Source organism: Rousettus aegyptiacus, unplaced genomic scaffold, assembly GCF_014176215.1.
Source record: "Rousettus aegyptiacus isolate mRouAeg1 unplaced genomic scaffold, mRouAeg1.p scaffold_m13_p_16, whole genome shotgun sequence".
In the NCBI taxonomy this organism is placed as follows: domain Eukaryota; kingdom Metazoa; phylum Chordata; class Mammalia; order Chiroptera; family Pteropodidae; genus Rousettus; species Rousettus aegyptiacus.
The window spans coordinates 50,757,453-50,772,181 of NW_023416291.1; the positions used below are offsets into that span (position 1 = coordinate 50,757,453).

At 39.4% G+C, this 14,729-nt stretch overlaps 1 protein-coding gene and 1 pseudogene across 6 annotated transcripts in view; both read right to left on the reverse strand.

Annotated features, from left to right (window-relative positions):
- RAPGEF2 (Rap guanine nucleotide exchange factor 2) overlaps positions 1-14,729 on the reverse strand; it is a 181,061-nt gene that overhangs the window by 119,756 nt on the left and 46,576 nt on the right. For all 6 annotated transcript variants that reach the window (XM_036233997.1, XM_036233992.1, XM_036233993.1 and 3 more), the window contains exons 2-3: positions 6,752-6,822; positions 2,464-2,520 (exon numbers count right to left, since the gene is read on the reverse strand). In XM_036233997.1, the coding sequence (XP_036089890.1) occupies positions 2,464-2,520; positions 6,752-6,822 (128 nt within the window). The remainder of the gene's footprint in view (positions 1-2,463; positions 2,521-6,751; positions 6,823-14,729) is intronic.
- Positions 11,992-12,110, reverse strand: LOC118612785 (annotated as a pseudogene).

Below are 14,729 nucleotides of genomic sequence, written 5' to 3' on the forward strand. Positions count from 1 at the left end.
ACATGCGTGCGGGCGTCTTGCTTTTTTATGGTGCCGATTTTTACGGTGGCATGAAAAGCCCTAGAAAACGCTGGTGAGTCGGGGTGGCGGGGGTGACAGCTAAGGAGGCAGGATCACAGTTTTCTGGGCTCAGATCCAGGTCCCATGTCGTGCGGCGAGACCTCGGGCAAGCCCGCCATCCTCTCGAAGACTCAGTTTCTCCCTGTGTAAAACTGAGGTGACGATAATATCTACCCCACAAGACGGCTAGGAGGAGGAGGTAAATTAACGCACATCGAGTACTTCATCAGAGTATGTGGGGCATAGGAAGTAGCTGTTGTTTATTATTACATCATCGTCGACGCCACCAAAACCACGTTTCGGAAGGGAAAGACAAAATTACAGAAAGTTGACGCTTTCTATAGAATGCTCCAACAAATTTCAATAATATTCGTCAGAGATTTCCCACTCTGACATGTGTAGACCTATTCCACGGATAGCTTTTAACTGTTCTTCAAGGAAACAAATATTTTAAGTTGTTTACAGCTTAATTTCTTCAACGATAAATACGTTCAAGGCCACTGCCCCTGAGGTTAGTCGTTCCCTTATCAATATGTCTTGGTTATTGACTATCCATGTATACAGATATATGGACACGTGTTCTTTTAAGCCCCAGGTGGATTCACGATTTCCTGCTCAACAGCCCCTAGATATTCAAGTTTCATCGGTTTCAACCTACGAACCGTCCGAGGTCACATCCTCCTGTACCTGCTTGTAAAACCTACCCCTGGCTTCCCCATTCCTTCCTTCTCTGCCTCAGTTCGAGCTCTTACAACCACGGATGATCACAACTGTCCCCTAACTGCCCTCCCTGCCACCAGCTCTATCTGGTCCACCCTTCTGCATGTCCACACGGGCGCAGACACTGTCCCTGAGGGGATGAGTGAGTCTGCAAGGCATTCGGCCACATCGTTTTGCTGCTTAAAAACTGGACACTGGGCTATTGATTAAAAGAGATTTAGCAAAATATCACAATTGGACGGACCTTATTCAGAGCTGACTCAAAACAATAAAAAAATTTTGAGAGAAATATTTTCATGTATAAAGAATTTTTTTTAAGTGGATAATAATACTGTGGCTAAGTTTTTTTTTAAGTCTTTATCTTTTAAAGATAAAGATACATATCAAAATAATTACAAATAGATTGATATTTCTGGATTTACTTCAAAATAATCCAGTCAGAGGTAGGAGAGGAGTAGTTAGTAATGAAACACAACTGGCCACCAATTGACAGTGTCAGGTGATGGGCGTGGGAAAGTCTGTTGTCCCTAATATTGTGAACATGTGTAATTTTCCACGATAAAACGTTATTTAGGAGGGAAAAAATTCACTTCCCGTTAGTTGCCTAAAGAATCTAGATCAATTTTTTTTTAACAACACGTTCACAGGCAAGGATCACGAGCCTGCCTCTTCTCTGGATTCATCATCCTGACCCACCCACCTCACACGCCAGTCACACTACACCGGCCACGGTGTTCAAAACATCAGGGCAGGCCACTCCGCCTCCCTCCATCCTGTACATACTGTTTCCTCAGCCAACAAAGTCTCTCGGGGCCACTGGGCACACTGTTGAGACGTAGTTCAAAGGACCCCACCTCTGCCCCTCGTCAGCCCTCCGTACGTGGCTGATTTTTGTTGGTATTGATTTCTTTTTTGTCTACTTCTAACTCCCTCAAGAGGTTACAGACTCCTTAAGGGAGAAGCTGTGTTTTGTTTATTTCAAAAGCTATCCCCTATAATATGCAAGGAAAGTAGTAATTATTTAATAAGGTGCTTTGAAAAAGAGGAAGGAAGGTCACCAGAACAATTTTCAGTCACGGCACACATTATTAACAAATATATGTCTAGTAAATCAGAGTTTACCTATCTTATGACGCCAATATTTACCTACTGCATGTTTACTACATTCTTAAAAAAAAATCAGTCTTCATTTTGTCAAGGACTATGTTGCACATCTTTGATGATACACAACATTAAAGAAGAAATTGTTCCTAAAGAGATGTGGGCAGCTAATTTTCCTGTTTCCGAAAGAACTATAAGCTAAAATGTGGTATCTATGTTCTATTTACATCTCGTTTGGTGTGGCTGTGGGAATATTTATTTTGTTCTGTTGGAAACACTATACCCCATTTCTTATTTCATCATCAAAATGTCAAAAAATTCCAAAGTGTAAAATAATATCTCTGAATCACACATGAGAAATATATAGCTACAGATGTGAACTTATCAGCAAAAAACTATAAATGTTAATTTTACGACAAAAAGGGCTGAAATGTTCCACATTTCTAAACTATGAAAAATTAAGGTAATGCAAAAGTCAGGTAATGCGGACTTAGCAAGCTGTTACTAACATTCCTTTGATCCTTTAACGAGATCATTTAGTTGCCGTGTTATGTGACGTGCAAAGAGAAAGGAAACACCTACTAGTATAAAACTTCATTTGCTTCGTGTCTTTCATATCGCACAGTTTCACACATTAACCTGTAAAAGAAATACAGTCATGAGTTCAACCTTTGTCTCGAAAAAAAACACACTAATAGTTTAATAACACAAATGAGCTGTGCAGTCTAGAAAGTTAAGATTATATGGCTTGTCACAATCACTTATGAATTAGCCTCAAGATAAGTGTTTTTGGTGCCTAGGTTAACAAAATAAAATTAAGTCTAATAAAGAGATACTAGGGGGGAAAAAAAACATTTTGTTAAATGTCAACTTCGACACACTTATTTTATAGGGAACAAAACTGTACTTTTTTTTTATACTTTGTAATGATATGGACAAATTAATGTCCTCCAAGGTAAACAGAAAATGAGAAGAAAGCTTAGAAAGGAAAACCTATTCATTTAAAACGTGTTCTATAACGTCATTCACAACTCAACAGTATGTTACTTAATGGTATGGAATTTCAGACAAAAAGTAAGCTTTTATTAACTCAGTATTTGTATGCCTAATGATTAAATGGAGGCTTTACATCCTTGAAGAATTGTTTCAGCTGATTCACTCCTGAGGGGAAAAGTTATGGAAATTAACTCTTTAAATCTTTAAATATTCAAAATCACCTCAAGAACAGCGTCTTTAAGAAGCATCCTATTATAGTAAGCCCAAAAATACAGAATGTAAAAGAGAGAATGAAATGACTATGTCTTCTTATGAAGAAATGAGTACACAGGACAAGTTGGCTATAAAAGTGAATATTTTAACAGTACCTCCATTTCAGTCAATGGGGCAACTACTAGTCTCCAGTCTGATCAACCCATATGTATCTTTCCTTTGTTTGCTAAACCTAATAAACACTCCATGCTCTTAATCTTTCCCTTGAAAATACCTCTCTTGGGGACACTTTTTCCTTGTTCTTTCTGCAACCACCACCCTATCTTGGAGGTCAAGAAAATTCTTATCTTCTCACTCCTTTACCCCAAACACTCAAAATGAATGTCAATTAACTCTAGGAGGCAGCATCAGATCTTGACTATCCATCACTAAACACGGTTTTCTTCCATAGATTGAACCACACCTTTTCTTCATAGAAAAGGAGAGTCCCAAGTGATGGATCCAAAAATATCTGGTCTTAAATTAAGCAACAGACTCTGCTTTGTTATTATCCACACTTCGCTTCTCCCGGGACAGAAACTCTCCTCTGAGAGTTGTCTAGTAGGCACACTATGCCCAGGATCTCACCCTCTGCCCACTCCCCCAAAGAAAAAGCTCTAAAAGTTATCAGCAGCCTCAGTGTTATTTAAATCCTTTCTGTCCTTATCTTAATTCTACTTCTTGGCAGCAATTGACTCCTGGACTCCTGTCCTCGGTCTCTAGGTTTTTTTCGTAAACATATTAGTCATTTTTTCTGCCATTCCCCCGCCACACCTAAAGGTTACCTATCACCTCCAGGGAACCCTGCAGCTCTTCTCTGCGTCATGCCCTCTCGTCCAGTCTATGATTTCAAATTCAACCTATAAACTGATGACTTCCAGGGCAGTGCCCCAGACCTAATCTCTCGCCACGATATCCACTCATCTAAACGATATCCACTCATCTAAACGATATCCACTCATCTAAACGATATCCACTCATCTAAACGCTTACTCAGTGTAGCCTCTGGCTGTGTAAGGGCCGTTTCACATTCCCTGTGTCCAAAACGGATCTTGGATTTCTTCCCTCCAAATCTGCTTTTTTACAGTCAGTACCCGAGTGTTTGGGCCAAGATCCTGAGCATCCTCATTCTTGACGCCTCCCTTTTCTTCACATCCCATCTTTCTGCCAGCACCTGTTTCCAAAACATATCCTCCCGAACTGACCAAGATCATCGTCTCCCCTGTAAAAACCAAGTATGAGCCACCAGTACCCCGCAACTCTCTCTAACCGAGACTACGAAGGGAGACTTCTGCTTCTCTATCTGCACGTCTACTGTCCATTCTCCACATAGATCTCTGCAAATGTTAAGTCGGATCTTTTCATATCTCTGCTGCTAACCTCCACTACCTTTCGCAGAAAATAAGAACTCTCTGTCCTTGAATACAAGATCCTACGCTCTATTTACTATACTTACTCTACCTTACTAGGCCACGGCCCCTGCCTTCTCACACGCCAAGCCTGTCCCCATGACACAGCACCTGGGACCCATGGACACTGTGGCAATCTTTGCACAGCTGCCCCAACTCAAACGCTACCTCCTTTTTTTTCGCCTACAAAGTCAAAGCAGCCCAACACCCATTCTCACCAGGCCCGACATAATATACATCTGAATAAAACCACACTGACTGATTCCCTAAATCTTGTCTACCCCACTGGGACCACGAGCTCCCGGGTGGCGGCGAGATGGTCTACTTCGGTGCTGTGTCTGTATGTCCTACATCAGTGTCTAGCACATAGTAGGCACGCGATCAATAACCGGGGACTGAAAAGACCAATTTAGCCAGCGCCATTAAAAAAATCACGATAAAATCATCTATGTGTCAATGTTCTAAAGAAATGAAAAAAAGCGCCGAGATGTTTTGATTCTTAAACATGTTAGGGAACGTTTTATCAAAAGCATATTATCTTTACTGAACTCTGAAAGAATATACTTACTATAATTTAGTTGTTGGTTTGTTTTTTTTTTTTTAATGATCTCAAAGTACACATATAATAGTCATCACAATCGACCATAACGCTGAGGGATATACGCGTATAGTCAAGCAGGCTCTTGCTTCCGGCCCTGAGGGGCCCCAGACAGGGACCCCGCTTTTCACGATTTTTGGCTTCCACTCCTAACTATAGCATCCTGTAAATTCATGCCAACAAACAAAACTATATAATGGCCAAAATACTTTGTAACGTGTAAATAGATGAAGCCATGCCCTTGAGTTAATCAGCTGTTTGTAACTAAAATTTGCCTTTGAGATGGCAGAAAGCTGGTTAATGGGTGTGTGGGACTTCACCGTGTTCTTTCTCTGCTTTCATAATTTTGAAAGTTTCCATAAGACCTATGAAAATTTTCCTTTTTCTATGACATAGATTCCTATTATTGACTTTTATAGCCACATATACTATACATACATTATATAACCAATATCTGAATATTATCTATGTGTGTGGTTTTATATGCGATTGAAGGCAAATGTTTATATTTGCATGCTAATTAATTCACTTGCATACGATTAACTGCATTTGATTAAAGAGAATTGGTGCTAAATTTTTTTAGGATAGCTGTTATCGAAAACATAAAATTAAAGATACATACTTTAAAAATTATTCTTGCTTTAATTTGAGCCATCTTCTAAACTCCCAGTGGTTTTGCCCTTTCTAATAAAACTTGACTGAATTTTTAAACACTTAACCTGCAATCTACTTTAATTTAAATGACTTTCATTAAAAATTTAATTTTAGAAGTACTCAATCCTCTTGACACTTTTTTCAATTAACAACTAAATATAAAATTGACATGCTCGCCAATTACTTAGTGTTTAAAGATTGAAAGGGAAGAATACAGAAAAAAGTATTCCTTCCATAATTAAAAACTGCTGGTTTCAGAACTAGTTACAGTTGGAAAAAACAAAAACCTCCCATTATGTCCTACTTGGTGTGTATATTTAATCCAGTATGTAATCTTCCCAAGGTCCTCTATTTTCTGTTTTAGTTAAAGCAAAAAAAAAAATCACTGGACTATATATTTTTGATCTTTTAATATAAAGCCAGATAATCATAAATAAGATTATTTTATCACCGTACAATAAAGGCGATATTATTTTTATATGAGTAGACCACATAAAAACAACTATGATATCAACGGTAATCAACTATGATTCCCAAGAAGGGGCACATCAATTTAATGGAATAAATATAGTACGAACACGTAAAACATACTAAAATAATGGACCTAGTCACTGAATAGTTAAAAACACTTTGGTTTCTAGTGCATCTGAGCGCTCAGAAGCAGAATTTGATTCGCAAAGATGGCAAATAATGCTCCTTTTTGTACATCTACCCAAGTCGTGTTTATTACTTTAAAGGGGGAGGAGAGGAATAAAAGAGAGAGACGGTATCGCTATGGCAGAAATGTCAAAAAATTATTATATGCATAAAAGCAAATTCAATTTGAAAAACTTATGAAGCCAAGTATAGAGACTCGATGAGGCAGAGTTTTCATAAGAAGTAACATCTTTAATCTTACTTAACTATAATAAGTGATCTCATAAAATTCTAGCATCCTATTATTATTCTTAAAATGACTTACCTGAGTTGATGTTCCCTCAGGTTTGATAAGGCTTCCATACCGTGTAAATAGGAATACACTATTTCCAGATCCTGTTTGAAAAAAAAAAAGAATAGAAATTATTAGATTTGTCAGGAAAAAGAGGCTTCTAAAACAAGTCACTATTATTTACAGACCAACATATAGATTTTTTTAAATACAAGTTTCTTAAACATTAAAAACAGGCATTATTAAGAGAAAAGCTAAATTGCATCAATACCATTCATTACAACTGCCTTTGGGATACATACAAAAGCTATTAAAATATAAAATAAATAGGCTCAAATGTACGAAAATGAATCCATGATAAGTTGTTCTTTTTATTCTGCTTTTTACCAAACTATCAAAAGTGAAGTTTTCATTTTAAAGTATAGATGCTGCCAATATTATGATTAAATCAAATAATTTTCTTAGTCGATGCAAAATTAATGTATGTTACTTCATACATTAATGAGCGCGAATTCAATTTCTTTAATCCTTACTACAATGACATTTCTTACATCTAAAAATGCTTATGTTTAAATGTTTTCTTTGAAAAAAAGAGACTATGCTTTTGTTTTTCTAGAACATATTGCAATATATAGAAAATGTTAAAATTATTCATGAAAGCTCAAGACTGGTAAAAATTCAAAATCCTGCTTTTATATTCATATGACAAGCCAAGAAGTTAGTATTTTAAGACTCCAGTAAGCATCTAGAATTATACAATTTGTGAATGAACATTTACTTTTTCAAGGTTGTTTTGGCTCTTTTGAGTGATCCCCTGAATATGTGAATCAATTCAGGAAGTATTGTCATCTTAACAATACTAAGTCTCTCAATCCATGACACGGGATTTTATTCCTCAGTTAGGTCTTTAATTTCCTTCGACGTTTTTGCACTTTTTAGTGTACAAGTCTTGTACTAGTTTGGTTAAACCTAAACCTCTACTTCAATTAACAACAACAACAAAAAAAAGTCTGCAGCTTTAGGAAAATCTTTCAGAACAATTCAAACTGTACGTGCAATTAAATTTCATATATTAAGGATACAGATACGGGACAATGATTTACAGAATAACTAGATAAGAAATTTAAAACCTTTTAAAGAGGATATTAAGAAGGTTTTCGGCTTAAAATATTTTTTAGTCCTTAAAACAGTATTAGGATGTGTTAAGTAGGGTCAAGTGGGAAAGACCTCATTTATCATTCTAAATGGTACCAATTTAAAATTTATTAGTATTGGAAAATGTAAGGTGTCTCCCTCTGGTGGTCAACTTTCAAATAAAGTGATGGTCTTTAATTTTACTCATCTATAATCTTTTATGTCCCCCAAGTCTTTTAAAAGCTATTTAAAGATTGAAACCTAAAACTAGACCCTATAAATTCAGTACAAATCAGAAAGCTAAAAAACAAACAAACAAACAAAACACCTTTCTCATCACCTAGGTAACAAAGTATGCACTCCTAAGGCTTCTTTAGAAGCAGTCATAATATTCTATTTGCATCTGGGGAAAGCCAATAAAAATATCCTAATCAATGAGAAGGTCTCTTTAATACTTACACTAAAATGTCCTTCCTAAAGTTCACATCATATTTGAGACATTACATTTCTTTTCACTTAAGTATCTATGAACCCACTATAACCTGTCCAAGGCCTACAATCCTTTCATTTAAGCAACCAGGCAAGATCATTTATATTCACTTAACATTCATCAAGCAGATACATTCACACTACCAAAGAAGTATATTTGGGAAAATACTTGAAAGCAGCAGAATTTTTTAAAAACTGGAGAAGGAGGACATCTAAAAGAAACATGATAGAGGCAAGAATTTGGAAGCTTAGAAGCAAAACAGGGAAAAGAACCACCTTAACCCTTGGGACGCAACAGGCCTTGAAATAGCTAAGTCTCTTCGTCTTCACACAAACCGAGCAAAATCGAAGTAAAAAAGTATGTCCCTTGACCCAATGGCGCTTTATGAATCTGTTACTTTATAACATCGCGGAGTTACACAGTTGTACAGAGCTCACTTTTCTATAAAAGTTAAGTCATGCCTGTTACATGTGTCGGTATTGTACACGTGAACTTAACCTCGCAGAACCTGCACAATGACACAGACTAGATCTACGAACAATAACTAAGACGATGCGTACAATGGTAACTCCCACGGTAGGTAAGATTGTTTACTAGTTAATGGAGTGTGGAGAACAATGGTGCACTGTACCTGTAAGGGACTGACCTTAGCGAATGGGTCGGGAAGCTGTTACGAAGCCTGTTTTATGGAACCGGGAGTAAAAAGGAGAGAACCTGCGTCCTGCCCTCGCTGCCTGACCAAATTAAAACGCAGTTTTCCTTCTATATGCGTGTAGCTGCATCGATAAAACATTCGCCTGTCACATAATGTTTTGGGGAAGTAAGTTTAAACATGTCAGTCCAGCAATAAACAACCAGGAATTCTGTGCAACTATTTCGAGTCTTTTAGATACCTAACTAGACTATAAACTTCTGAAAGGAATTGCGTCCAGAGTTTCTTCGATTACTCTTAGAATAAGCCATCTCAAAAGAAACTGATTTTAAACGGTCTCTGCCACAAAGAGCTTATAAACTAGGGGAGAAGATGACAAATTTTCTATGTGAACCTGTTCAACGGAAGGCAACATTATCCAACTTGAATCAGAGGGCTCTGCAGATAGGTTCTGTCTAAATTCGAAATCTCTTAACTGTCACTAACAGAAGGAATGGTGAGAAACTGACATTTCAAAGCGCAGAGAAGAAACAAGTAAATGTAATATTTCACTATGCGGTATGAATGTGACCACCACAGACGCAGGTAAGAAGAGAAAGCAGAGAAGCCAGAAAAAAGGCATCAGAAACCGTCTGCTCTCTAACTCTGGGGAAAGAAAAGAAACTGACTGGAGATGAACAAATGAAATACAAACCACAAGGAAGAAGAGATCCGTGGCTTGGCTTTTCTTCAGCACTGAATGGCGCAGAAGGCAAATATTAGGTTTACCAAGCTTTAGCGAGCAAGGTAAATAAAAGGCGTAAGAGGAGGATGAGTTTTCTCCTCCTTTCCTGGGGGCCAAGGTGGAACTGGGCAATTTTTTTTTTGAAATAGGCAAATATAGCCTTTTAAATCTTCTTACAAATTTGTCTACCCTCTCCACCCAGGTGTTCGGCAGCCTCACATTACACCGAACTTCATTTTGGGGCACCAGGGTCTAAAAATTAGACAATCGGAACACAAATGCGGGTGTGAGTGATCAGTGGGGACCCCGAATCTCCCATGGGGAACTCCGTGTCAGGATCTGCATTTCCACAGTCCCGACGAATCTCCGGGTGGTGCGAGGTTTCAGGTGGCACGACCAAGAGAAACGGGACAGGTCCGGCGGTGTGTGGGGCGAGATCTGGGGGTGCGGGCGCCCCGTGAGGCGGCCCAGCTCTGCTGGGAGCTACCGCACCCCCTTCTCGCCCCTGAACGGGGCACCCTTAACTGCTTCTCTTCACTTTTCCCTCAGCTGTTTCGACACCTATTTCCTCAGAAATGCTTGGCCAGGATTCCCTCTGCCCAGCAAGGAACCTGACAGGTGAGGCCCTAGCAGGTGGCTGTTCTTGGGGCCACCACGAAATGCGCAGCCACTGGGGAAAACGGAGTGTGCGCAGCACGAGAAACGTTTTCTCTCCAAACGAGGAAGGTGTGGCCTTCGGGAAATTCAACTCCTAGATTCTTATTTTGTTTTTTGTTTTTTTTTTTAAATCACCTGAAGGATTCCAATTTCCACTTAGGTCAAGAAACTAGAATATGCAAACTGAGGACTTTGCACCCTTCCCAACTGCACCTCTCAAGACAAGTAGAATTCAGATGACTGTTAATATTTTTAAAAACTGTTTGAAAATGGAAGCTGTTTTCAAAAAAAAAAAGAAAAAAGAAAAAAAACAACTCTGTAGTCTCAAATACAAACAGGAACACCTCACTCTCTAATCAGGAAGCAGTAGTTTTGGGAACAATAAGCCTTTCCTTCTACCCTAGGAAGGACATCCTTTTTTCAAAAATAGATGCTATTTGAAAGCAGATTAAAGTTATAAAACCACTGTAGCCCAGACAAAAACATTGCCAGGCCAATAGGAATGCAGTTTTCCATGAAAAAGACTTTTTTCCTTTCTTTCTTTCTTTCTTTCTTTCTTTCTTTCTTTCTTTCTTTCTCTCTCTTTCTTTACTTTCTCTCTCTCTTCTTTTTTCTTTCTTTTTCTCTCTCTCGCTCTCGCTCTCTTTTCTTCAAATGTAAACCATGTATGAAATCCAAAACATCCTCAACATCATTCAGGAGCATGAGTGTTCACAACCTAACCAAACCCTCTTGCTCAGAGTCCGTGAACTCCACGCTCACACAATAGAGAGAAAGTTCTCTGCACCTTGGGCTCTTTCTCTAATGTCTCTTTAGAGACTCATTCAGAATGTAATGGGCCTCACAGCAAACTTATAATTCACTTAAAACTCACTTTTAATGTCACTTGTTAACAGCATCGGGGATTCGCTAACAACGCACGGGACATTTTAACATGATCTTTGGAGAGCTGACGGGAGACGGGCATCCCTCCACCTCCTTTCCCACGACCAGCATTGGCACATCCCAATCCTCTCAAATTCTTTGTAAACGATGAAGGGGGCACATTTTGCGCCGTACTAAGAGTTTAAAATGAGTTTTGTTTTCTAGATGTTTTATATCTGTATTTCAAGTATAATCGGAAGGTGTTCAAAAGGTACGACATTCCATGTACGAGATAATTTTTTTTTTCTTTTAAACGTTGGTTCCTTTAAAAAGATTGTATTTCAATTACCAAAGCAAGTAAGGCCAAGATCGTGCTACAATTAGTGGGCCCATAGAGACCACATGGTAAATGCCTGTGGACTTAAACACAAGGAAAAAGAGAAAGGATTATCTTAAGCAACAGCAGTCTTGGGATCAGAAACTGTACTGATGCCAACTTAGGCTCCCTTTGCAAAGCCAAAAAATATACGACTTACGCTTCTTGGCCAAAGATCACTAGCAAGCAATTAAGAGAGTCATGTCTCGAAAGTCATTAAATAAGGAGCTTAACAGCTAGAAGAGCCAAGGCTCGAACTCACAGGGGCCAGAAGGTGAGAAGCCCAAAGTTTCGCTGAGTCTCTTAACGTGGTGCTTAAGCTGGTAAGTTTTATTTGGGAGATCCAAATCTTTTTAAAAAAAAAAAAAAAAAAAAACACCTACAGCACCTGGTAGTTCTAGGCGGTCTCCCATCGAAGTACTAACCAGGCCCGACCCTGCTTAGCTTCCGAGATCAGACGGGATCGGGCATGTTCAGGGCGGCATGGCCATAGACAGATCCAAATCTTTTCTACACTAAAACACATAAAACTATTCTGAGAAGACTAATGGGAAAACTCTGGGCTGTGGTGTCAAATGGAGCAGAGCTCACATCCTCGTCCCCATCACTGCTGAGACATAGAACCCTGCTTGTGATAGAGAGACTACATTTGCAAATCGAAGTGAACAATATGCTTGGCTAAGCTGTGTGGCTAAGAAGATATATGGTTTCATAACAACAGTGGCACATGCAGACCCTCAGAAAACGGCAGCCGATCTTATAGCCTGTGAGAGCTGACTACGAGCACACAGTAACGCCGAGAACACAGAAGTTAAAATATTTCAGACATTTTTATAAATTAACGCATGTTTCGAATGTGAGTATCTCTACACTGCCCCCCCAAAAAGTTAAATGAATTATTTATATAAAACACATAAAGAGCCCCTAAATCGTCTGCTTTGTAAATTCAGGTATTTACACCAGGTGTGACAGGCAGAGATTGCCTAGTGCCAGCAGAGAACATGGCCGTTAGCACCATTGCAAGCACATCCATCAAACCACCTGCTCCGAAGCTCCCCGGGCCTTAACAGTCCTTATTTTGAACCATTTACCGGGCAAATGTCAATATTCCTACAGTGGTAGACTTTAGACGGTCCTAACATAATAGAAGCAAAGCAGAACAGGTCACTGAGGACACAGGCTCTTTAGTGCCTCTTAGTGAAAAGGAAACGCTTCTGAATAGACACAGGTTTTAAATATAGAACATTTCATTGCCATTTTTCTAGGACAAAAGACAAAAATAATATGACATCTGTTTTTCTCATCTTGAAAGTTTTACCAAGGAGTCAACCACCAACGGTATTACTTATTCTCAAAACTTTTCCATTTCTCAAGAGGACCGGAGACGCAAACGAGAATATTCTACATACGTAATTAAAGCCTTCCAACTTCGTTAGCCAGACACGCACTAAACGCCAAAGAAATTTTAGGTAACTGTCCAAAACTGATCTCTTTCAGTTCTGTCCATAAAAGGTGAGATGGTAGAGACGTCCAACAGACAAACACTGGGGGAGGCGGGGATGTTACAGAAAAGCAAGGAGAATCGGACATCTTTATTTATCTTACTGTAACTGGTTTACCCACCCGCCCCTCACCCAATTATACAGGATACGCCAGGCATGCAAGACGGCTGAAACCTGTGCCCGTGTACATTAAATTTCTATGCCAGACGCCATCACAACCAGACATAAAAAGGCCCTTGCCCTTTATGACAGCGACACACACACACACACACACACACACACACACACACACACACACACCCTAAAGCCCTTGGAGCTCATCATCAAGACTCTCCAGAAATCAGGAGGCAAAGAGCCCTTAGTGTGGTTTCTCTACAGCTGCTGTAGAGAAACCATCGCGACCAGAGAGGGAGATGAGAAGGAACAGCGGGAAGACGGGTCCCAACTCCACGTTTCCTCAAACGTGTTCCGAACCTCACACACGGGTTACTTTTCAGAGCCGCCATGTGAAGGGCGGGTGGATCTGGATTATCGGCTCCAGCCTCCTAGAACCACGGGGGCCAGATGGGAAGAAGGAAAAGGAAAGCTATGAAATTCCCCTTCCCCGGTAGAGGACAAATTTCAAAGACGACGAGTGCAGAGGTTCCAAAAGTTGGGCCACAGGATAGTTTTTCACTAGTGCGTGACAGAATGAGAAAAGGTCGAGGCGGTGAGACTCTCGATCAGCTAAACGCATTCGATTCAAAGAGCGAGCCTTTATTTGGGGATTATAACCGTTTTTTCCTTTTTTTTTTTTTTTCCTTTTAGAATATCTTTCTTTGAAATTATATTGATACCAGATGATACTAGTTCATTGTTTGGTCTCATATCATGAATAGAACAAAATTTTTAGGTGCTCACATTATGATGGTACCTTCGTTTTTGAATGGTGATCATGGAGATCAATGGTTTTACTTGATAAAATCCAAAAAAAACTGGGACACCCACTTAAACAACCCTACTAAGGCCAGGGGTGATGAGGGTGCTACAAATTTCCAAAATTATTCACCTCTTACTTCCAGCTCTACTCTCAAAACTTTTCAGAGAAAAGTATTCTAAGTATTTTGGCCCTCCCTCCAAAAGAGATTTTTCAATTATTTTTATTAAAGAAAACTCTAACATTAGAAACTACTGATGGAACTGTGTGGGCCTTGAATCAGAATGGAAAATTTGCTAAACACATGGCAAGACGTTTGGGGCAGAGCAGACAATCAGCGTGAGCCCCTTCAGGGAACTCGGGGCTTCGAGTACGAGTCACGTGAGCTGCACGGCCCAGATGCAGAACTTGACTCGGCCACGCACTCGCTCTGTGTCCCTGAGCAAGTCACTCAACCTCTCTGTGGCTGTTTGGTCATCAGCAAAATAAAGATAATAACAGTATCTCGGTTCAGATTTGCAAAATTCTTAGCACAGTACCTTTGGCACATAGTAGGCACTTTTTTTTTTTTTTTTTGAGCACCAGCTACCATCATTATTACTCAATTTTATGACAACTATGGAAGTCTAAGGGGTGCCACAGGGCGAAAGACACGTCGGTAATTCTCTGGCCAAAACGTGTCAGGAAGCAGAGACC